A 24,202-nucleotide genomic window follows, 5' to 3' on the forward strand; every position below is an offset into this window, starting at 1 on the left:
ATGAATACTGTACTTTACATTATCTGCTGTATAGCCCCTCATTCGTGGTTTACGTCAGAGTGCTTTGCTGCATTTGAGTGTTCGTCGAAAATCCACGCTCCCTAGCGTTACTTAAAAATGGCATTGCTATATTTTTTATGCAGTGGAGTTAAAATATATATATATATATATATATATATATATATTCAAAATGCACTGCCATTTAACCATTTAATATCATAGAACACTGCCTTTAAAAAATGCCTGAGTGTCTATGGTCTTGGAATACTTGCTCATACAAATTCCTTTACTTTTTTGTTAACGGTGTGTGCTGTCCTATTCTGTCATGTTAAAAAAAAAAACTTGTTTTATTTTACTGACGGATAGGGCTGATTGGAATTGAGACATTCTCATAGAGACCATTCCCCCTGTGGGACAATAAAGGTGAATAGTAAATCAGTTTTTCGGGGAGTACATGAAGGCATCATAAGACCGGGCGCACACGCACATCACAGCAGGCGGTGACTTGAACACTGAAGTGAAGCTGCCGGACTAAGTGTCGGGGTTATAAAGGTACTGAGGGTGAATTAAGTGACATAGGATTGTTTTGCTTCAGAGGACTTTCTAAATCAGTTTTATAAAGCAGTTATTACTCTACTCTCAGGATGTTAGGTAAAACATAGGAAGTGTCGTGCTTTTAAAAACCTCGGAGATAAGTTAGCTCAAAGCATTAAACCAAACCAACGCTAGCTTAACCGGAGTTTGTAGTTAACGCAAACCAGGTCTGTGTTTTATTCTCTGGTGATACAGTCCCAGTTAACTAGCCTAACTCCGACGCGAGCGTTAGTATCTGGTTAGCTTTTACATAATTCAATTAAAAACTCTTGAGTCATAGATTCACAAGTTTTTAACGTGGCTCACGGTTTCACTCAATCGACTACTACTGTCTGACGATCAAAAGGATTTCTTTTGGAAGATAAATAAACACTGGACCTTAACTAACCTATCATTTGGTAAGTATTTTTAACGTCTGTTTACCTTTACTACAGCTTAAGAGGTCACGTTGTATCTGTTTGTTTTTGGCAAAGATACTCCTAGGTGTCTCTGTGCTCACTCAGACTTGCTGTTCAGCAGATGGGACATCTTAATGTAAGAGTTATGTAACAACATTTAAAAACCCCTAAAGTTGCTTAACTAAAACGACCTAATGTCCCACTGTCGATGACAGTTTCTGGAACAATAGCCTGACAGTGAAATGCCACACCGCATGGCTCATCAGGCAAGCTGTGTTGCCAGAATGGAATTCTTTACATTATTTTCCAAAATGTTCAATACATTTCCAGAGAAGACCTGCAGGCAGCACTATGTTTCATTCACCAAGAAACTACGACCTGGCATGCTTCTCTCAATTATACAATTGAAATACTTTCAGGTTTTTTAAAAGGGGGACCTATAAATTGACAACCAACAACATGATTTGTGTTTGTGATGTTTATTGTTAGTTTAACAAGTCATCAGAGTTAACATGTGGTCGATCATGTTTCTGTTACAGGAGCTGAATGGCCTCCGTTGTTGCAGTGAAAACTGAGAAGCGACCTGCAGCTGATTCTCAGGATGCAGACTCAAATGCAAAAAAACCAAGGTAAGCTCAGGTGCTGTTTGAGCCCGCTACACCATCTGTCTGTAACACATACAACAGGGCTGCTTTAATCTTGAGTTTCTTAATTATTGTTGCTCCTTAAAATGTTGGTTTTAGTATCACATTAAATATTTTAGCATTTAAAAATAGTTTGTTTAATATTCATGCTGGCAGAAAGATTTGAGAAGCGTCATCTTCGCACCAATGATCATGCATCCACTTTCTGCCCCAAAGGAAACTCCTGCCCAGCTTGAAGACAAAGCGAGCCCCTGAGCTTGTCCTTGTGATTGGCACAGGGGTAAGCTCTGCAGTGGCCCCTCAGGTCCCTGCTCTCCGCTCCTGGAAAGGCCTCATCCAGGCCTTGCTTGATGCAGCAAATGACTTTGACCTACTAGAGGAGGAAGAGAGTCGGCGTTTCCAGAAGCACATGCAAGAAGATAAGAATTTAGTGCATGTGGCCCATGACCTCATTCAGAAACTTTCCCCGGTAAGTCTGCCTGGGCCCTTTTTATTACCTTCCTTTACCACAACATCCTGTCGCACATATACAAACACATGGCAGAGAGACTGCCAGCACACTGTCTTCCCCTCACCTAGGGACATTTTGTTCAACTTGTATTGATTGAGATAAGAAATCAGTGTATCTCATTAAAATACCTTAAGCAAACAGCCCACGGGTTAGTGCTTCTTTTTCAAAGAATTAATTATTTGCAAAAAATCTTTTGAGTCAGTTTATGTGGAATCAGTGAAGCACCCGAAGCAGGCGGTGTTTCCCATTTCTGCTTTTTGCGTACCAAAGGATCTCGCATAAATAAAATAAAAACCTCTCTAATGAAAGTTGGTCAGCTGAACCAAATCAATCAATCAGTCAATTTTTATTTGTATAGCGTCAACTCATAACAAGTGTTATCTCAAGACACTTTACAAAAAGCAGGTAAAAGACCTTACTTATTACTATGTTACAAAAGCAGGTAAAAGACCTTACTTATTGTTATGTTACAAAAAGCAGGTAAAAGACCTTACTTATTGTTATATTACAAAAAGCAGGTAAAAGACCTTACTCATTGTTATGTTACAAAAAGCAGGTAAAAGACCTTACTCATTGTTATGTTACAAAAAGCAGGTAAAAGACCTTACTTATTGTTATATTACAAAAAGCAGGTAAAAGACCTTACTTATTGTTATGTTACAAAAAGCAGGTAAAAGACCTTACTTATTGTTATGTTACAAAAAGCAGGTAAAAGACCTTACTCATTGTTATGTTACAAAGACCCAGCTTAATCCAAAGAAGTGTTGTATTTTTTAACCCTTCTCAGCCTTCCAAAACAAATGCTTGAAGTGTATAAGCAGCATATGTTATGACTCATGCATCAAAATGTAGTTGTTAATAAGAGAAATTAAGCTATGTATCCTTTTTATGTGGGCGGCTCATGAATTTGCAGTTGCGATTTATGTGTATGATTTCTCATATTGAAAAGCAATTTAACTCATATTATTGAGCAGTCTTATTCTTCAAATTTCTTCAGAACCAATACTGATAAATCGTTGTTCTTGTACACTTAAGGAGTCTTATCCTGTTGTGTATGACATTCTGAGCAAGGCTTAACATCAGGTAGCACTTTCAAATTTGATGAACCATCAAGTCCATAATATTATCACGTCCTTCTTGCCAATCAAACTAACATATTCACCAAGAACCTTCAAAGGGCATCACCGTGGCTGACAAACTGTCACAGGCTCCAGAAAATGTGCTGTGACTGGGAGGAATTTGTTCAATATGAGTGAGAATCTCTGGCTCTTATTACAGAATTCTAGATGTTGATTCTTGAAAAAACCTTGTGAGAAGGTTTTTGGATTTGGACTGGTTTGCTCTGGAGCAGGGCTGGCAGATGGGAGCCTTAAAACCGTTTGCATCCTGTGTTAGTCATGTCTCATCGCACCTTTGACATTGATAAAAAGCTCTTTGTTTCAGCCTGCTGCCTGTTGTGACAAAGGGAACAAACAGCGCTTTTATGGCTTTATCCATCATGTTCATTTCAATCCATAGTTGTGCAGACACTAGCTTAATGCTGTTGGCTACAAGCACAACAGGCTTTAGCATGCTGAGGAAAAAAAAAACAAGTATAGACTAATGTGAACCAGCAGCCCCCAGCACAGATTTGCAAGCAAGCATGCATTTGTCGCGATTTCATTCACAAAAAACAACTCGCAAATTTCCCTTAAGGCAATCAAATTTGAGCTAAGTTAATGTGAAATACAAATATGCTTAATATGTGACTTTAATGTTCTTCAAAGCACATCTATTATTAAACCATGTGTGGTTTAATCAAAATATTCTGTGAAAAGTGAAATATGAGGGGGGGGTGGGCCCTCAGTCCCGTTTATTCAGGTACCAATGCTGTAAGAGTTTAACCTAATTTCACGGAAAGTAGCGGAATTATAGTAGACTGCGAGCAAACAGCAGTGGGTAATGAGGCTAATCTGAAGTTAAATCTCAGCAGAATGCGTTCGTTGTAAATCTTCTCACACATTTGACCTCTACAAAAACAAGGCTAACTGCAACTCTGCTGACTCGTTTACTTTCAGGGTGAGGAATATAAACAACAACTTCCAAAAGGGGTCAGTGGAGGAACACTTTCCCTCAATCTATTTATACACATATTGGTGATGATCAGAGAGTTTTAAATGATAAAGCCCTCTGCATACCTTGTTGTTATAGTGACTTTCAGTTAACTTACCCCTACAGAGCTGTCCTTGTGATGTAACCATGCCCGTCTGTGTAAAAAGATGATGCATCTCTCCTTATACTGTATTATGGAGTATCATCAGAGCTGTCAATAGTCAGCATCTGTGAGACCACTTCTTCTACTTTTCATCAACTTTATACACGTTGACTTTAGGGCCTTCCAGAGAGAGCATAAACTTTTATTTTAAATAAATAAACACATGTTTGGGTTTTGGATGAATATTTAGAAACCGGAGTTGTTTACATACACTTGTTGTGATTATTACATAAGTCCAAGGACATTGTGATTACGCTGTAGACACTAGATGTGGATAATGAGCTTCTTCCTGTGGAAAAGACTGCTACTGTTCAGCCCATTAGAGCTGTAATCTCTGGAAGCCAGCAGAGCATTTCCCTGCACCAGGATCACCTTGCTCACTGCATCTTTGCACTACCTTTTGCTATTCTTAGCTGATTGGCTCTTCCCGCATAAGATTTAGACCATGTAGTCCTGTCCCTAAATCTCTAAGCAGACTGAGTTGGTGTGTACGTTACTACTTGAAGAGCTCTGGGATGGATCGGAGAGGCTGTTTGATACAGAACAAAGAAACCCTTGAGCTTAGATGTGGTTAGACACACCCCTGAAATCTCACGGGAGAATAATAGTTTGGGCTCTGTGGAAACCACTTGGATTCCTGCAAGAAACAGAGCAGGAGGGTGGAGTGGTGCTGAAGCATGTTCAAACAAAATGTGATTTAAAAAAAATGTTGGAACATTCTTCTGTCATGCTTGACGCCAGAGGTACATCACTATTTGAGAAGCTAGCACTGATCTAAGTTACAGCTTAAGGCATGCAAAGTACACAAGCCAGAATCCTTTATATCTTGGGTGACTACAAAAAGAAGTGCTGATTTGGCTACACATCATTTGCACTCTGGTATTAGGACATAAGCAAAAACGTATTACAGCCCTGCAAAAAATGTCATTTTCTGTGAAACGTTTACAGAAGAGGTTAGTTATTGAATCAGCCCCTCAGATGGTTAACACAGCATTCAAAGTCAGAATAACAGTACATTATCTTTACAGTAGCATGTGCAGGTTGTGTTTAACTTCAGTTTGATCCCGTTTCAGTAGTAAATGCGTCACGACGCAGAAGTAAGATACTCTCAAAGTTCTGTTTCCTTGGTGACTATGAAAGGCAGGCCGGTTTTTAAAAAAACAGTAAAGCAAATAATATTTTTAAATAGTCAACTTCCTCTTGATAAATGAGATCACCGGGCTGAACTTCCCCATTTCCTCATACTGCTTTCAGTGCTGTGTAAAGGTGCTAACAATTGATCGAGTGTATGTTTGAAGAGTTCATATAGACTTCTGTTCTGAGTTCAAACTTTCTTGTTGTCTTAAGTTGTAAAGAAGTGATCATTTCCAGGATTTTGTCGAGGCCTGACCAAATCTTGTACCTGTATATAACATGTTATTTTTTTATAATAATTTTTGTGTTAGACTTAAACTTCCAGATTTAAGACCTGCAGTTGTGTGAGAACAACCAACTAGGTCATTGCCTACTAAATATACATGAACAGTAAATGAAATAACTCTGAGTCAGTTATCCATTCCCTTTTTGTTATTTATGATGTTTTTATTTTTATTTTACAGAGAACTGGGAACGTGCGATCAACATTTTTCAAGGACTGTCTATACGAGGTGTTTGACGATTTGGAGTGCAAGATGGAGCACGCGGGGAAACATTTACTGCGCTCTGTGCTGCAGTTGATGGAGAGTGGAGCCCTGGTCCTCACTACTAACTTTGACAACCTGTTGGAGATCTATGCTGCTCACCAGGACACCAAGCTGGAGTCTCTGGACCTGACGGATGAAAAGAAGGTAAACAGGGTTTGGATTATGTTTTTTCTGCCACAATACATCCGGGCAGCTTTTTTCAGTGCAAAGGTCATTTTATGTTTCACTCATATTGCTCCTTGTTTCAGGAAGTTTTGCAGCAACGTACAGTAGATGATACTTTGAACTGAAGGAGTCATTTGTGTCTCGCAGGTGGGAGAAGGTTAAAGTTCTAGCCATTACTCAGCTGCTGTCGAATTTTATTGATTGAACAATATTTACTTTTGGCTTAAGACTTCACTGCAGGGTTAGCATGCTTTTTCAGAGATAAGTCTGTGTCTTTTCCTGACTAGAAACTCTGAAATCTGAATTGTAAAATCCTGTCTGTCTTGTCCCTTTGCATTTACAGTTGCTTTGATTACATTTAAATAAACCACAAACTTGAAAGGGTTAGTCAGTGTTTTGTTAGAGACTTGTTGCCTGCCTCTCAGTCCTGGTATTTATGCCCCGTCTCCATCAGGGCTAATATCCTTTCACTGCTGTTTACTGATTTTACTCCCTGCCCAGCCAGAACAGGATTGAGTGCAATGGACTGTTAACTCTGTGTGTGTGTGTGTGTGTGTGTGTGTGTGTGTGTGTGTGTGTGTGTGTGTGTGTGTGTGTGTGTGTGTGTGTGTGTGTGTGTGTGTGTGTGTGTGTGTGTGTGTGTGTGTGTGTGTGTGTGTGTGTGTGTGTGTGTGTGTGTGTGTGTGTGTGTGTGTGTGTGTGTCTGTAGGTATTGGAGTGGGCTCAGGAGAAACGGAGGTTAAGTGTTTTGCATATCCACGGCGTTTACACCAACCCCAGTGGTATTGTGCTGCACCCTGCTGGCTACCAGAATGTACTGAGGAACACTGAGGTCATGGTGAGTCCGGGGAAACTTCAGGTTTTGTTTCTGATGAACAACTTTTTCTGCAACAGATTCTCTACTAAATGCCATAAGTATAAAGCCATCAACCATTTCATTTTACTATATTAAGGCAAGGGTTGTGTAATTCAATGTGTGCTGTGCTGCTGCATTTTGATTCTTCTTTGTTTTTGGTGTTGTAATAAACACAACTGCTGGTTTCAACAGCGGGAGATCCAGAAGCTCTACGAGACCAAATCCTTTGTTTTTCTGGGCTGCGGCCGTACGGTGGACGACACCACCTTCCAGGCTCTTTTCTTGGAGGCGGTCAAGCACAAGTCGGACCTGGAGCACTTCATGCTGGTGCGGCGCGAGGACGTGGGCGAGTTCAAGAAGCTGCGGGACAACATGCTGGACAAGGGCATCAAAGTCATCTCCTATGGAGACGAGTACGCCGACCTGCCTGAGTACTTTGAGAGGCTAGCCAATGAAATCTGCAACAGAGACGTGTCCACCAACGGCTGGGGTAAGGAGGGAATCCAGTCACTGATAATTGTTTTTCTCTTGAGCCACATCAGCTCCAGAGACAAATGTTGAACAAGTCAAAGCAAATCAAAGCGGCCAGGTGAAAAATATGCTGTTGACTTTCATGATGGAAGATCGTGTTAATCTTCACACCATTTTCTAATTTAGTCATAGTCTCCTGACGAAAATGTCCTTTACATTTAGTCAGACATTAGCCATTTGGTATTTAGTCAATTAGTCACTGACTAAAATTGCACATCATTTTAGTTGACGAAAAAAGAAGATATTTTAGTCAACAAAATATTTTAGTCAACAAAATCTTGCTCCACCAGCGCCCCGCAAGCTTTTATTTTGATTGAAAAAAATCAGTCTGAAATTAAACTACTACAGAATAGAAAGTTTATTTATAGTGTCTCGACTAATTGAAAGAACAATATTTAACAATTAGCCGAAGCTAAAAGCAAGTTAATCTGTCATGTTCTCAATCTAATTGTTGGCCCAAGACAAAGTATTGAGTCATTTTCTTTAAATGCCTCTTCTGGAATAGCAAATTTCTTTTTTTTTTTTACCTCCCATAACCTGATTTGCCTCTTATATATAATCCTTTTTTTCTTTTTTTTAATCTTCATCTTCAGGCTCTCCCTCACAAAATGGGGAAGAACAGCAGAACGGATTCAACACACAGAAGAGCCTTCTTCAAGGTTAGGACTGAATGCTCCTCTTTGGCTTCAGGCAGTGGCAACTTCCAAGAAACATTTCCAGAGTAAAACAATAAAGCTCTGTCATGACTCTTGTATTCTTACTGCTTGCTGATAGAAGTATGTTCTTGATTTTTCACCATCAGAGACCTGTTGGGTCTTCTTTTTCCACAGATACAGCTGACTTTGCTGGATTGCACGCGGGGCAGTCAGTTTGCAACTGTTTGATTGATGCATTGTTTCACAGCTGTTACTTAACTCCCCTCCTTCTCTTTTTCTCCCCCCCCCCCCCCCCCCCCACACACACACACACACACACACACAATATAATTCTTGACAGACACACGGTCGGGATCAGTATCATTCCGTTCCCTCCATTGACAGATTGGTCTTCTTTGAATAGTATTAACTAGGATTTCAAAGTGTTTAAGAATCCTGGAACACTCTGGGCCAAAGGAGATCTTACAGCTGTCAGTACTTTACAGATGTCTATCATTTTCCTTTTATTGGTTCTTGTTTTAAAGGGAAAGGAGAAGTTTAAAGTTTCTTTAAATGCAATGACCTGACCTTAATTGTACAATGTTGTACTGTATTTAAATGTTTGTCAACAACTGGTGAACACCAGTAAAAAGATTTTTTTTTTTTAAATATGCAGATGATGGGAAGATATCTCAAATCATAAATGACAAAAATGATGATCTACTTACAGATGTTGACTGTGATGTATTGATTCAATGTTTGGATATGGAGATAGACAAATGCAGGTAAACAAACTGTTTCAGCTGAACCGACCTGCCCTGTAGATGTTCTAGGTCACATGCTGTAACGCACAACTCATCTTATCTTAACTGAAATCAGTCTCTCGCTGATTATGTAAGGATTCGGTCTGTCACGCTCGACCCTTGATCCAGAGAAAAAAAAACTTGATTTGCACACTACTGGGTGAGGAAGGTGGACAGGTCAAAAACAATCCTATGTCATGGAAGGTTACACTACTTTAAAGTTGTCTTTAAAAGTCCAGAAGAAAATGTTTGCAGAGCAGAGAAGCTCCCAGCCAGTAGCAATCACTTTGCCACTCCTGTGCTGAAAATGTCCTTGATAAGCCTTTTTTTGTATTTTTATTACTTGCATGTGTTTTCTGATATCGTATTTATATGTCCCATTTTCAAAATAAAGCTTTTGGTATCCCACTTGTCTTGTTATTTCAATAATGAATGTACTGGAGTGGTCTGTAATAGGACCAGAGACCACCACAGCGGCAGCTGTGGATCAGTCGGTAGAGCAGCCGTCTCGGAAGGTTTGGGGTTCGATACCCAGCTCCCGCAGCCACATGTCCAATGTGCATCCAAAATTGCTCCTGCTGCTTATAAATGGGATTAGTAACTTCTGATTGTTTCTTTACATAGCAGCCTCTACCATCAGTGTGTGAATGTGTAGGTGTGACTTGCAGTTGTAAAAGCACTTTGAGTAGTCAGTAGACTGTAAAAGTGCTACATAAGCTCGAGTCCATTCACCCTGTTCCCTGCAACACATGACAGAACAAGTCCCGCTTTCCAGGCGGTGAATAGCATATAGCAGCTTTATTTAAAAATGTTTACATTCTCATAAATTAACTCAGATCTTCTGTATATCTCTTGATTCTCTTGTATTGCACTTCCACAAATTAAATGGGGGCAAGAGAGAGATGAAGACTAAAAAAAAAACTGCTGAGGGAAAAACAAAGGTGGCCAGACAACTTCCAACTGACCACACCAGAAGGTGTACTCTGAAAATATACACAACCTTTAAGAACTACCTAGAAATGAAGTTATAAAACCATTCCACCTGAATGAACTATAAACGTTGGGGGATCAAAGTCTCAATGTTTATAATGAAACTGTATTATCTGTGTGTTAGGCAGGCAAAGGGTCATTAGTAGTTCACCCACAGTTGTCAGTTTATTTGTTAGGTTTCAATTGGCTGTACCTGAGAGGTCAGCTGTTCTTCCTGGGGTCCATCACCTTGTTTAGCAAAGCATTGTTTGATGTTTTTGACAGGGGCACATGTAAATTCATAATTGCTAACTCCTCAGGCCTGGAGTTAGCTGCAATGCCATGGAACTTTAAAAAGGACAGCCATCCATCCATGTAGTGAAAGTGTTAACTAAGAAGACAGGAGACGGATAGGCACTACGGTCACTAAGCTTTCCTCAGGCACAGGCAGCTGCCGAAATGTCACATTCAGCAGGTCCTCACAACCTGACCTCATTTACATGAAGAGGGGAAAAGTGACTGACAAAACGCCAGGTTTGGGAAGTCTTTACTGTGTAAACCAGTAAACTGTTGACATTTACAGCCTAGGTCCATTTAGTCAGCTAAAATGTCATGATTGAACTTGTGTCTCTCAAAACTCAGGCTGGTCTGAGGTACCTTAATGTAGGCCTCAAAGTTTTGAAATGATGCAAAGGGTCACCCCTCTGGCTTTGTCTTTTTAAGCTTGTCCTTTACTGGGAGAATGGAGTCCTTCTTGTTCCTACATTTGTTCTCTAATCGTAGCAAAGTAGAGTGGAACAGGCCAGGACTGGAGGTTAAGAAAATTGCAGGTTAGCGGGGGCTGGAGCATCTCATGGCAGCGTGGCAAAAGGTATTGTTGGCTTTTGTTGAGGCGATGAATAAAACAGCAGAACATGCAGCCGCTTAAGCCTTCATCAGGGCACTGACCACGGCGCGGGCATTGAGGCTGCGCAGGTCGTTGTAGGTCTGCCCGGTGCCCACAAATACAATAGGCTGGCCTGTGATGTAAGTCATGGAGATGGCAGCGCCGACCTGTGAAGGAAAAGAAGGATGACGTTATCAGCTTTCCACATGGGAATGATCCATAAGTCATAAAACCGCCACAGAGAAATCATTGACCAAATCAAACGATCGTTTAAAAGACCACACCCCCATGACAAAAAGACAGAACGGAAGAGAAAAAACATGAAAGTACCTTATCATCGATGGTATCAAACTTGGTGAGAACGATTCCATCAATGAGTCGGGGCTTGTCCGACATGGAGTGGTCTGCCAGAGCCTGGTTGAACTTCACCTGATGACAAGAGGAAATGAAAGTTGGGTTATTCATGGGAACACCTCCAACACATTTAACATGTACAGCACCATCCTTCCATATGTATGTATAGAGAAGGATGATAACCATCTGTTTCACAAATAAGACTAAAGCAGATCAACACTGACCTCTGCTGGAGGTTTTAATTATTTACATTTCCTCTCTGTCTGATCTGGAGAGGACAGATGTTGTCAGTGGCCTTACCAGCTGGTCAACAGCCTCGTTTCCCACCAGAGCTTCTCCCACAAACAGCACAAGGTCAGGCATGTTGACTGCAATAAGTTTGGCTAAGGCCGTCATGAGTGGGGCGTTGTCCTGCATACGCCCAGCAGTGTCCACCAGCACCACGTCGAAGGCCTGGTTGCGAGCTGGATGGATAAGACACACGTTACTTTACCAATAAATGAATGGAATGACTTTTAACACATACAAATACGCAAACATATTATCAGCATCTCTACTTCACAACCCACACAGGTTAACCCTCATGCATCACTATGGACATTTTTGTCCATTTGGTCAACTTCTACCTCTTCATCTGGCCATCATTTTGTCAGAAAGTCTCTCTCTTGACACATTTTGGAATGCACATTTTAATTTTCTAACTGATCAATAGAACACTGTGAAACATGTTTACTACCCTCTTAAGTCACTCAGGACAAAAATGTCCACGCCCAAAAAACTGCTATAAAAATAGAACAGATTGATTTTTTTTCCTACTTTTTTTCTGCATAAATCTCTTAAACAACTTCAGCCCTGTTCAAAACTACCAAACATTCAATAATTTTTAGGAACTTTAAAGGAACCCTTTAAATGCCAGTTTGATTACTTGATGTCACTATTGTTATTTATGAAAAAAAACACAAAAAATAGTTATTTTCCATATAACAAATATTTGGGAGCCGGGGGATTTAAAAAAAAGTTTTTTTAGTCTTGGATATGTCAAACATTATCCAAAATATTGACTTTGATGCATTGTTAGTTTTTGTGTAGCATCAGATTTAACATGTACAGTTGCAGGAAAAAGTATGTGAACCCTTTGGAATTTCTTAGTTTTCTGATTAAATTGGTCATAAAATGTGTTCTGATCTTCATCTAAGTCTCAACAATAGACAAATACAGTCTGCTTAAACTAATACCACACAAACAATTATATGTTTTCATGTTTTTGTTGAACACAACATGTAAACATTCACAGTGCAGGGTGGAAAAAGTATGTGAACCCCTAGGCTAATGACTTCTCACAGAGCTAATTGGAGTCAGGAGTCAGCCAACCTGGAGTCCAATCAATGAGACCAGATTGGAGGTGTTGGTTAAAGCTGCCCTGCCCTATAAAAAACACTCCAGCTTTGAGTTTGCTATTCTCAAGAAGCATTGCCTGATGTGAACCATGCCAAGAAGACCTACGATTAAGAATTGTTGACTTACATAAAGCTGGAAAGGGTTACAAAAGACTCTCTAAAAGCCTTGATGTTCGTCAGTCCACGGTCAAACAAATTGTCTATAAATGGAGAACGTTCAGCACGGTTGCTACTCTCCCTAGAAGTGGCCGTCCTGTAAAGATGACTACAAGAGCTCAGCTAAAGACTTACACAAATCTCTGGCACATGCTAACATCTCTGTTGACGAATCTACGATACGTAAAACACTAAACAAGAATGGAGTTCATGGGAGGACACCATGGAGAAAGCCACTGCTGTGCAAGAAAAACATTGCTGCACGCTTGATGTTTGTAGAAGAGGACCTGGATGTTCCACAGCACTACCGGCAAAACACCCTGTGGACAGATGAAACCAAAGTTGAGTTGTTGGGAAGGAACACACAACACTCTGTGTGGAGAAAAAAGGCACAGCACACCAACATCAAAACCTCATCCCAACTGTGAAGTATGGTGGAGGGGGCCTCAGAGTTTGGCGCTGCTTTGCTGCATCAGGGCCTGGACAGATTGCTATCATCGACGGAAAAATGAATTCCCAAGTTCACCAAGGCAGGAAAACTTAAGGCCATCTGTCCACCAACTGAAGCTCAACAGAAGATGGGTGATGCAACAGGACAACGACCCAAAGCACAGAAGTAAATCAACAAGAGAGCAATTCACACCAGACATCCTAAGAATATTGCTGAACTGAAAAAGTTTTGTAAAGGTCCAAAATTCCTCCTGACCGTTGTGCAGGTCTGATCTGCAACTACAGGAAATGTTTGGTTGAGGTTATTGCTGCCAAAGGAGGGTCAACCAGTTATTAAATCCAAGGGTTCACATACTTTTTCCACCCTGCACTGTGAATGTTTACATGTTGTGTTCAACAAAAACATAAAAAAAACCATATAATTGTTTGTGTGGTATTAGTTTAAGCAGACTGTGTTTGTCTATTGTTGAGACTTAGATGAAGATCAGAACACATTTTATGACCAATTTAATCAGAAAACTAGGAAATTCCAAAGGGTTCACATACTTAATAAAACAGATTGATATATTTTTTTTTTTTGCATAAATCTCTTAAACAACTCCAGCCCTGCTCAAAACTATCAAATATTGAATAATTATCAGGAAAAAAATATCAATCTGTTCTATTTTCATAACAGTTTTTAGGAAGTGGCCATTTTTGTCCTTAGTGACTTCAGAGGGTAGTAAATTAAACTGATGCCTGAGGGTTAAGCCAATAAAGTTATCACTGAATGCAAACAATGATTCCTACCAGTGAATAGCCACTCAACAGTAAGGGTAAAGTGTTTTACCATAGGCAATGGCCTCCATGGCAATCCCAGCAGCATCCTTCCCGTAGCCTTTCTCATACAGCTGGACTACGGGTCTCCCTCCGTGATGCTCTGGGGGATGAAGAGAGTTCAGACGGCGCTGATGAGTGCGGAGCTGCTCCACTGCTCCGGCACGGAAAGTGTCACAAGCAGCGATCAGTACAGTGAAACCATTTTCTATCAGCCAGAATGAGATCTTAAAGACAGAAAAAAAATGGTGAATTCACTTCCTGTAAAGACGGTTAAAAGTGTAACAAATAATCAGTACGTTTAAAATGGTACTTCCCCAAAGCTAAATAGTAACGAAACATGAGCGGGAAAGGTCTATATTTTAAACATGTTCCAGAAATGATGATGAACAAACTCTGAAGCCTCCAGTTGAGAGATGACTCACTTTACCACTAAGCCACAGCCAACTTCAAGGCTGGGCAGGGGTATCTGTTTGTATGTGATCTTTTTTTAAGGAGTGTCTCTAGTTGATCTGCATTGGGGAAACACCCAGCTTAAAATTTAATTTATGATCACCCGAGTGTGAACTCAATTTTAGGGAACGAGGTCCAGGGGCAGAATTCACACACTGTCACACTTAAGCTTTTTTTTTTATACTGCAAGAATACGATTGTGCCATGAAGGAAAAACATTTTAGCATATTGACCAGTGATTATTAAGCTTAGATTAAATACTTATATTAATGTTGTCTGTGTGCTCCTTAAACACCAACTTGCAGAATTAACAACCTGGCCTTCCACATTCTAATAACTTGGTTCATATGAATCAGATCAGTTCACTTTTTCACCCATTGAAATTGAATTTTTAATAAAATCTACACCAATAGTTAGAGTAACAACATTTCAGTACACGAGAAACTGCACCAAAATTGAGTTCAAAACTGAAGGATCTGATGCCCCAGGATCATGGGGACACTTGATAAAGGGAGGATGTAGGTTACATGTAATAGGATTTTAAACAGTGACAACCCACCTTGGCCAGGTTAGTGGACTTTCCAACCCCATTGACACCACAAAACGTAATGACAAAAGGCCGACGCTGGCTCTGCGCCTCCATGACATCTCTCAGAATATCCACCCGGCGCTTGGGCTGCAGGATCTGCACCAGGGAGTCCTGCAGGGCCTGCTTTACAGTTGAGGCCACAGCTACAGAAACAAACAGACACACAACATTGGATCTGGTCTCCTGGCATGATGTAGTCTTGCAACATTGTTGATGCTGTGCTGGTATTTACTGATGCCAATTAACTACTTAAGAGTTACAACAACATCAGTTGAATGATCTTTTTTGTGCAGTTTGACTAGGAGGAGGGATTCAGAAAGATCCAAAGTTACACAATTAATTTAGAAACATGAAGTGAATCAATATGATAAAGAACTAAGACTTTCAAGGCCTTGAGCTAATATCATGATTATTGACTTTTATCTCAGGCAGCAGTGGGTTGGGAACCAGAAGGTCACCGGCTCAAGTCCCAGTAAGGACCAAGATGGAATTGGGACTGGTTTCTGCTGAGATGCTCTTGAGCAATGCAAGGAACCCCTAACTCCTCTGGCCTTGCGTCAGAGTGCAACCCCCCTCTCTCTCCAATAAAGCATGTACCTAGAACATATTTGTGCATATGTGTTTGTGTGTGAAGCATGTCTTTCATTAACAGAGGGAAAAGTTGAGTAAATAAATAAACAAAAATATTTATATGAATAGTAAACTGTATACAGATAAGCTGATGACGAGTTCCACTGGGTGGCCTGATTCTGATCTCTGTATAGACTGACGGCCAACAAATAAAAGATCTAATTGAATTAAACATGTTAGATATAAAATACGGGCATGGTTTATAACCTTAAACATTTTTATAAATGTTTATGCAACATTCTGAGCAACACTGCAAAGCACGTCCTGCGTACATGAAACAAGATGTGAACCTCTTATAATCAAATTACTGCAGTAACCACGCATACAAAGTACAGAAAACACATTACTGAAATAACATCACTTTTCACAGCATGAAGACTGGTGCTCTCAGAGAGGGACAGGAGTACGAAGAGCTTTGTACAACTAAACCTCTCCCCAAGTAAAATAAAAAACATGATTTGAAAAAGTGAAGATCTTCAGTCTAGCGTCCGTGTGTTAAATAAGTCCGAAAATTTACTTACTGGTGAATGTGCCCATGACTTTGCCTTCCAGTTTTTTGGCTACAGAGTCACAGAGCTGGGAGGCGATTTCGGCTGCTACATTCTTTGCTGTTGGATCATAAAGGAGAAGTGTTAATAGCAGACGATTGCATTTTTTAAATATTTCACTAAATCAATGGGTTGGATGAGAAAGATGTTTTTACTGATAAGGTGGTCCCTCATCTTCTCCAGTACTGCCTCCATGTCCTCCCTGGTCAGACTCTTGGACCCCACCAGGCCCTTCAGCATTCCAAACATGCCCCCAAAGCCACCACCTTTTTTGGAGCTGCAACAACCAACAATTGTTAGCTTTTTTTTTTTTTTTTTTTTTTTTTACAGTGCAACATGAATTTAAAACATTGAGTAAAAGATGGCAGACACACCAAAACAATACAGCCTAGCTATGTGATAAATAAACTGTGTTACCTTGTCTTGCTTGTTTCACTTATAACAACTCTCTCCTCTTCCTCCTCAATCACCTCGTCCTCACTGGACTCATAGTCCACAGACAGCAGGTCACCCTTCATGGAGTTCAGCTGCATCCCCTGAAACCCATCAAGACATTGCATTGAGAGACTTAGCAACAGACCACATAAAGAAAACCTCTTTAGGTAGAGATGGAGGTGGTACATACAGCGTCAAATTGTGTTTCAGGATTCTGTTCTCCACCATTGGGGGAACCGTTTTCATTCCTTCCGCTGTAGTCCAATTCCTTGGCGCTGCTACCACCCATGTCCCAAACCCGCCTTTGCTTCGGCTCCTTCGGCTTCTGAGGCTTTGGAGACTTACTGAGTAGAGTGACAGAATATCAGAACAAATTCAGCAGAAATAAGCAAAAAAGACATTATCTTTCTACACTGCTCTTTGAGTTGAAATGAATGAATGTTGCATCTCTTACGTTGGTTTTTCAGTGGGTACCACCATGCGCTTGCGAAAGAATTCCTCTCTCTTCTTCTGGATGATCTCATCAGACGTCATGCCCTGGTTACCATTCTCCACCGTCTTCTGCCCAGAGGATGAGTTCTTGACTTGATCCACTTTGGCAGGCTCAGCTGCAGGAGCTGGAGACGATTGGACAAGAAAAACCAAATGTCTAAATTGTGCTACATTAACATTATTGATTGAGATGTTTCAGAACAACAAAATTCCAACAGCACTTACCCTCCTTTTTTGGATTTTTGTTCTTTTTGCCACTGACTTCTTTGCCTTTGTCTCCACCCTTTGTTTCAATCATTGACTTCACAGTTTTTTGGGATTTTTCAGAGTCCTTAAAAGACCGCATGGGGGCGGGACTTCGAGCTCTGCTGCTCTCCTCTGCCTCTCTTTGGGTAAACATCAGCATGAAGAGAAAAAAGTTTTAGTTAATGAAGTACATTTAAAAATTGCAGCTTCATTGGTCTGATAGTTTCCTTTCTACACAGATTATGCAATAGACAATGATAGCCATTACACTTTGATTAAAAGAAATGACCTCTGTGAGTCATGTTTACCTGAGAAGCATCTTAAAGTCATCTTCAAATTCAAAGTTGTTACTCAGAAGTTTGAGAGCTCCTTTTTGCTCCAGCTCGTTCTTATAACGATCCCTGAAGTGGAGCTGCACATCATCTATAAACTTGTCCACATAAGTCAGCGTCAGGATCTTTTGAAAACCCACCTTAGAACAGAAAAGAGTGGTGATCAGTGTGTGAAGCAGAATATCAAACACACACAGGTATCAGATGTTCAGTTTCATTGTGATGTATTTAGGTTGCAGATGAGAGACTTACCACAAAAATTAACTCAAACTCATTGTCGAGCTTGTATTTTAGACTCAGGGCCTCATGGGTGTATGAGTTGTTCCCACTCCGCTCCTGTGACGTCACAAACATCGTTGACATGTCAACAGCAGCTTTACACACGTGAATGCGACTACAGCTAGCTTTCTGACAATATGAAGGCAGTGACTGCAGCAAAAACAATCGGTCTTAACATTACAAATCGTAACAATGTGATTATTAGGCTATAGATAATTCAAAAGTCGACTGTTTAATACACAAACGTTACGCAATAAGCTAACGTGTGCCACCTCTTAGCATTAGCCTTAGCTATCTTAGCCATATGACAGACTCTGTGAACAGTGTTTTCAGGTGTCGTTGTGTCTCACCTGAAGAATCACGGAGCGGATCAAAGCGTTGACAGGTCCAGTGAAGGACTCAGAGACCCCGGCTCCCTGAAAACACCACAACACTATCCCCCCTTTGCTGAAGATGGTGAAGAAGTCGAGCATCTTGAACACCACGTATCTGGATTTAAAAATCACACACGGACAGAACAGGTGAAACCTTCGTTAGTTTATCAGGTGGCCCAGTACACCTGAGAAGAGATCCTGCTCACACTTTAAACAATGACATCTTACCAGATAAATACTTAAATAGAAAATAAATCCCCCACAAGAAAAGCCCACCGGCAGAGCAGAATTGTTTTAGACACGTCAGAAGCAGAAACAGGAAGTAACGCGCGCTTCCGGAGATTTCTTCGCGCATGCGCAGCAAAGCATGTGATAGCGTTGTTGAGCATGTAGTTTTCAAACGTCATCCCTATTAAACTTTATTGTATGTCATAAGATTGAACCTATGGATTTGACTAAGCCTATATAGACAGTAAAATAAAATGTACACTTAATATGAATTGTGGTCATAAGCACAAGTATTTATAATAATAATAATAATAAATTAGATTTATATAGCGCTTTTCTAAATACTCAAAGACGCTTTGACAGGAAAAAATAAATAAATACTATAATAAATAATTATAAACAGACAATGGAATGAACAAGACATGCAGTGTGCTGAGATAGCCTATAATAAGACAAATGCACTCAAAGTCATATTTCAGAACTTTTATCTGCGTTAGTCTTTTCTATGAGGGACATTTTCAACCTATGGGCTAGGCCTACTTTCCACTTTATTTACGAATATATTAACGGAAAGTCTGCATGAATATATTGAATGTAACTATAATAAAACTCTGTATATATATATAATAGCTCCAGCAGAAAAGGAATAATCACATTTGCCAGTTTTCTGCATCGAGGTTGCATTACTTTTGATGTACATTTTGTTTTAGTCACTTTAATGCAAGTCTTCATTTTGTGTATTATTCAACTCAAGTGGTTTACAGGAAGAACTGACAAATCCACCACACAATAATATTTTGTCATTAATCACGCTACCTCTTCAATGTTAACAAGCAGGCCTATCAGTATTTTCTTCCTTTCATTTCTTATAAATAAAATAAAGATAATAGGCATTATCTTTAATGGTCCTGCACTGTAGAAGGTAAGATGGTCCTTTATGGTCTTTATGTCTTTTTGTATTCCACCTAAAGGAAACTGAAGATAGAAGCATTTACTCCACCACAACCGATATAATAGCCAGCCAACTTGACAAGATGACCTTCTTACTTCCTCTAATGTAAAATGCAACTGTGTTGTAATTCAGCAGTCTCGCTACACTGGACTGGACTGGGACTAATCTAGACTATATCAACTGAAGGCATCCCATCTACTGGATTTGGAGGAGCTGCAACTATACATCATTAAACATCATTACTTTCAATTATTGTAGATATTTAAATAGCCTTATTTCTTTAATGATTTTAATAAAATAAAATAAAACGTTTTACAGCATGAGGTCAATGTATTGTGTTTATGGTGACTTAAATGTGACTTGTTTAAATGTCAATTGTATTTAAAAAAAAAAATCTTAATTTATGTTCAATGTGTAAGACACAGAACAGTTAAATTACCTTTTTAAGATATTGACAAAAAGTTGATAAAACCAAAATTTCTATAAAAATGTGTAAAATATGCAAATTATAGTTAAATCCCACAGTCTTATTTTAGACTACATGTTCTTGTGTAGCACATCAGCAAGACGGATGTAGCCATCTGGAACATGGTTAACGAGCTGCTCAGTGAAGTATAATGTTTTAGTTCATTTGAATGTAATATTTGCCTGTGGGGGTGTCATGTGAATGTGTCACTTTGAGCGGTTTTGGAGCTTCCTCTTTATTTCAGGGCGATGTCAGTGACACTCAAAGCTCTACTTAGTCTTTCTCTCACTCTGTGGCTGTCGCTGGATTGTGTCTCATTGTGCTCCCACTTGAGTATTCTATAAATATATAAAGTATGTAATAATGTGATGATTTCTTACCTGGAGGACTTTAGCAAGGCGTTTAGAGGACGGGATGATATTTTAACCAACATGCATTGTAAGTATGGATTTATTCATGTATTTGAAATATAATGTTATAGTTATAAATTAGCTATATACGAATAAAGATTGATTGATTATCTCCTTGAATAACATTGTATTATTTATGGAAGTGAGCATGAAATAATTTTCCCTGATATGATTTAAAAACGGCGGATTGTGCCACACACAGAAAGTAATGCGTTAGCATTTGGACTAGGAGGAATATATCAAAACACAAAGTTAGACTTATTTTAAATGTGTCTCTAAAAACTTTCAGGTTGGTTACGCAAACTCTGGAAGTCAAAAGTGTCTTTTTCAGCACAACACGGAGAAGAAGCAAAAGTGACAAAATCTTCAACATCCCCTGTCAACAGTGTGTCACCGCCGCCTTCAACGACGTCACCAAAGACAGCACCGTCTGATCCCCTACAGCCTCCGTCTGCTCTGAGCTCACCGCAGCGATGGAGCAGAAAGTATGATGTGCTCGTGTGCCACAGCTGTGTGGACAGTGACGCTGAAGAGGGAGGACGCCTGGTCTCTTTCCTGGAGGCTTCTCCCCGTAGTCTTAGGTGCTTTCTCGGGGGAAGGGATGACTGTCCAGGAGGGGCAGTTTCCACAGAATTATGCAAGGCTGTGCTGAACAGCCATGTTTGGGCTCTGCTCATCACTCCTAACTTCCTGCAGGATGATTGGTGCCAGTATATGACACAACAGGCTCTAGCAGAGGGACCTATGTCCCATCGGATTATTCCACTGGTTAAGAACCTGTCCCGCTCTCAGGTTCCTCAGGAACTGAAGTTCTTTATCAGCATTGACCTGAACAATAACCCTGACAGGGGTTACAAGATCCTTCACCAAACTGTGCTCAAGTGTGAGTTCTTAAAGAAAAATCATGCCTTGAATCCTTCAAGTATTGATTGGGTGTATCTCGCCCAAAGTAATATATCTGTTGAATGTGTTTCCAGCCAAGATTTATTTTACTTACCACTGTTTTTATATACATCTTGAATAACATTTTATTTTCTCCTTTAGACCTGGAAGATCTAGTTAAAAGACATGAAGATACTTGACTGCTGTACTTGGAAAGCTCCACCAAACAACTGAGTGGAGAATTCAGTTCAAAAAGACAAGCTGCTGTCAAAATATCAATTAGAGGAGACTTCAGCCCAGAAGAAGTGATAAAGAGAAGAGATGGAGTCTGCAGTCATCAAAAAAGATAGAGTCTGCAGTCATCAAAAAAGATAAAGAAAGACGGGGTGATGAAGTGCATGTTGCTCTGAAAGGAAAACACTGGTGCTATTGACTTGGCTGAACTTTATGTAACGAAGCAGTCAAGTGATTTGATTGATTTTTTAGGGGTCTTTTCGCCTTTTGTAGTAGAGATAGGACAGCGGATAGGAGAGAGTGGGCAACAACAAACCGGGAAAGGAGCCACATGCTGGATTTGAACCCCCGGGTCAGGCCATCCTGAGGACCACACAGCCTCCATAAATGGGACATCTGAACAAACCGGCGTTCCTTTTAGGTCATTCTTAAATCAGATGTCTGTCATGCTTTAAAAAGTGACTGGCACTGAGGGGCAGACGGAAGGAGCTATGGTAACCCAGAAGGAAACATAAATTTGATAAAATAACAGTAAATATACATAACTCGTTAAGATAAAATTCACAAATACTTAACAGAAATAAATTGTAAATGAAATCTCAAGTATAAATTGTAAACTGTACTCAAAAATAAAGTGCATTTTAACTCCGTTACATTATATTTTGACCAAAGCACAGCACAGATGTTTCATTTAAACCACAGAGGACTGTTTCAAAAGGTGGAGGAGGAGGAGAATATGTCCTCTTTAATATTTCCTGAGATTAATAAAATTATTTGTTCTCAGGGTTAAGCCAAATATCTGTAATGCCTACAACAGTTGATCATATTAATGTCTAATTCAGCCTCTCATTACTTGTTGTTATACTTTTGTTAAAAAGAATGTGTCTCTTTTTGTGTGCATAACCAATATTGTAAACCTGATATTCATGGAGTCAACAGCAAATATTTGATTCCCAGCACTTGATCTTTCTTCCTGCATTAGATCAAGATAAGTGCATTAATGGTCACAAATCATGGGAATGTCTGTTCATATAGTCTCAGCTTGTTATACATCATTAATTGAACTGCAGACCAACACGTTTACAATGAAGCTCCAAAAAGGTTGTGACTCTTCTTCCAACAGAGCAGGAAGTGTCAGTATGAAGATAAAAAAAAAAACATTGTGATAGTGAACGTGACCTTGACTGTGCTTACCACTAGGTGGTGCTTTCCCCCTTTTTATCCACCATAGAGCAGGGGCTCAAACACTTTGCTATGCCAAGGACTCCCATATTGCCTAGGCCTCTGGTGGAGACCCCCTCTTTTGCAAAATGATTTAAGCTCTTTGTACGATGCAATAAAAATAATAATAATAATATATTTTATTCATAAAGCACTTTTCAGGAACTCAAAGACACTTTACATTTGTTAAAAGAAAGAAAAAGAAATGAAGATCAAGACAATACAGCAAGAACAAACACTGGGACATTACTCACAGGTCATGTAGACAACAACATATACACATTAACAGAATACATATCACCATCAAACAGGAAACGCTTTTTTGAAAAGTCTTGAGTAATGATTTGAATGTGGATGGGTCAGTGCAGTATTGAATGATGTGTGGGGAAGGGGTAGCTATGGAGAAGGGTCTGTCCCCCCACCATTTGAGGATGAGGTAGAAGTGTCACTCAAAACAAGGTGCCTGCTTAATTCTGATTGGCTAAGGTGGTATTTTTTTCATCAATTGAAAGATTTGCATACAAAAAGGAAACCCCTTCCCCCTCCCTCTCCCCTCCGGTGACCCCCACTTTGAAAAACACTGCGCTATTCCGTCTTTTAGCAAGTCTTTGTGTCCCCTGTTTATATTTTTGTTTCTGTGAAATTGACTGCAGAGGGGTAAAGGAAAGACCCGCCCAAAACAAACTGCTGACAGTGACTTGACCTTTTCTGTGAACTGGACTTGAAGATAGAGGAAGCCCTTGTTATTTGGAAAGAGAGCTCATTTACACTTCCTTTTAATTTTCATCATGTTGTCCCTTTAACCCACAACAGAAGATGAGGTTTCTCCTTTTGGTCTTGATATTGGTTGGTATTAAAATGACCAGCTTCTGTATTTCAAGATTTACTTTTGCGGGCTTTTTGAGCCTTTAGTGGAGAGATAGGACAGTGGATAGAGCTGGAAATCACCACAGGCTGGATTCAAACCTGGGCTGCCTGCTTTGGAAGACTACAGCCTCTATACATGGGGCGTACACACTAACCACTGCTCCACCAGCCTCTATATTTCTGACTGAGTTTTCTAGCACAGCTGCTTGGAACAAAGTCTGAACATGTTGATGGAAGGAACTCCCTTTTCCCCTTCATCCAAAGAATTTCACTTCTCTGTATAGGTATGATTTAATGTCGCTGGCAGCCGCTTCACTTTTAGATCAAGCACACTGACAGTGCATCATTTCAGATAGAATATCAAGTATCTATTGAGCAGGAGCTAGTACACCATCTATCTGATGTTTCTATTTTTTTTCAGTGACCACATCCCCAACCCCCTTAAAGAACAACAGATACACAG

At 39.9% G+C, this 24,202-nt stretch overlaps 3 protein-coding genes across 6 annotated transcripts; 2 read left to right on the forward strand and 1 right to left on the reverse strand.

Annotated features, from left to right (window-relative positions):
- Nucleotides 1-448: 448 nt before the first annotated feature.
- Nucleotides 449-9,481, forward strand: fam118b (family with sequence similarity 118 member B). Of its 3 annotated transcripts, none has more exons than XM_065960215.1 (8): nucleotides 449-552; nucleotides 1,532-1,621; nucleotides 1,853-2,105; nucleotides 6,000-6,227; nucleotides 6,958-7,086; nucleotides 7,297-7,594; nucleotides 8,229-8,294; nucleotides 8,632-9,481. In XM_065960215.1, exons 2-8 carry the CDS (start codon nucleotides 1,539-1,541, stop codon nucleotides 8,670-8,672), a joined length of 1,098 nt encoding a protein of 365 aa, XP_065816287.1. In that variant the 5' UTR covers nucleotides 449-552; nucleotides 1,532-1,538; the 3' UTR covers nucleotides 8,673-9,481. The 3 variants fall into 3 exon arrangements, with proteins under 3 accessions (XP_065816287.1, XP_065816286.1, XP_065816288.1); XM_065960214.1 differs by having other exon boundaries at nucleotides 477-992; XM_065960216.1 differs by having other exon boundaries at nucleotides 478-992; nucleotides 8,229-9,481.
- A 375-nt stretch (nucleotides 9,482-9,856) lies between these two features.
- On the reverse strand, nucleotides 9,857-18,825 carry srpra (SRP receptor subunit alpha). 2 transcript variants are annotated; one of them, XM_020649055.3, is made up of 15 exons: nucleotides 18,708-18,825; nucleotides 18,456-18,594; nucleotides 18,079-18,162; nucleotides 17,803-17,966; nucleotides 17,474-17,634; nucleotides 17,211-17,373; nucleotides 16,947-17,100; nucleotides 16,739-16,857; nucleotides 16,477-16,598; nucleotides 16,295-16,381; nucleotides 15,114-15,286; nucleotides 14,115-14,328; nucleotides 11,583-11,746; nucleotides 11,259-11,357; nucleotides 9,857-11,095 (listed from the first exon to the last, which is right to left on the reverse strand). In XM_020649055.3, exons 2-15 carry the CDS (start codon nucleotides 18,576-18,578, stop codon nucleotides 10,967-10,969), a joined length of 1,956 nt encoding a protein of 651 aa, XP_020504711.2. In that variant the 5' UTR covers nucleotides 18,579-18,594; nucleotides 18,708-18,825; the 3' UTR covers nucleotides 9,857-10,966. The 2 variants fall into 2 exon arrangements, with proteins under 2 accessions (XP_020504711.2, XP_020504712.2); XM_020649056.3 differs by lacking the exons at nucleotides 9,857-11,095; nucleotides 11,259-11,357 and adding an exon at nucleotides 12,971-13,155 and having other exon boundaries at nucleotides 11,605-11,746.
- A 1,533-nt stretch (nucleotides 18,826-20,358) lies between these two features.
- Nucleotides 20,359-22,304, forward strand: tirap (toll-interleukin 1 receptor (TIR) domain containing adaptor protein). The gene is made up of 3 exons (XM_020649054.3): nucleotides 20,359-20,563; nucleotides 20,825-21,418; nucleotides 21,580-22,304. Exons 1-3 carry the CDS (start codon nucleotides 20,494-20,496, stop codon nucleotides 21,615-21,617), a joined length of 702 nt encoding a protein of 233 aa, XP_020504710.2. The 5' UTR covers nucleotides 20,359-20,493; the 3' UTR covers nucleotides 21,618-22,304.
- The last annotated feature ends 1,898 nt before the right edge of the window (nucleotides 22,305-24,202 follow it).

This window comes from Labrus bergylta, chromosome 11 (genome assembly GCF_963930695.1).
Source record: "Labrus bergylta chromosome 11, fLabBer1.1, whole genome shotgun sequence".
Classification (NCBI taxonomy): Eukaryota; Metazoa; Chordata; class Actinopteri; order Labriformes; family Labridae; genus Labrus; species Labrus bergylta.

What these genes read in the sequence shown, in the direction of transcription:
- fam118b (XM_065960215.1), top strand. Translation starts at nt 1,539, where the DNA reads ATGGCCTCCGTTGTTGCAGTGAAAACTGAGAAGCGACCTGCAGCTGAT. An exon ending in TCATTCAGAAACTTTCCCCG is followed by an intron (nt 2,106 to 5,999) that starts GTAAGTCTGCCT and finishes TTTATTTTACAG; the next exon opens with AGAACTGGGAACGTGCGATC. An exon ending in ACAGAAGAGCCTTCTTCAAG is followed by an intron (nt 8,295 to 8,631) that starts GTTAGGACTGAA and finishes AATTCTTGACAG; the next exon opens with ACACACGGTCGGGATCAGTA.
- srpra (XM_020649055.3), bottom strand. Translation starts at nt 18,578, where the DNA reads ATGCTCGACTTCTTCACCATCTTCAGCAAAGGGGGGATAGTGTTGTGG. An exon ending in GACTTTAAGATGCTTCTCAG is followed by an intron (nt 17,635 to 17,802) that starts GTAAACATGACT and finishes GTTTACCCAAAG; the next exon opens with AGAGGCAGAGGAGAGCAGCA. An exon ending in GTACCCACTGAAAAACCAAC is followed by an intron (nt 17,101 to 17,210) that starts GTAAGAGATGCA and finishes CACTCTACTCAG; the next exon opens with TAAGTCTCCAAAGCCTCAGA.
- tirap (XM_020649054.3), top strand. Translation starts at nt 20,494, where the DNA reads ATGATTTCTTACCTGGAGGACTTTAGCAAGGCGTTTAGAGGACGGGAT. An exon ending in TATTTTAACCAACATGCATT is followed by an intron (nt 20,564 to 20,824) that starts GTAAGTATGGAT and finishes AAAAACTTTCAG; the next exon opens with GTTGGTTACGCAAACTCTGG. An exon ending in TCACCAAACTGTGCTCAAGT is followed by an intron (nt 21,419 to 21,579) that starts GTGAGTTCTTAA and finishes TTTCTCCTTTAG; the next exon opens with ACCTGGAAGATCTAGTTAAA.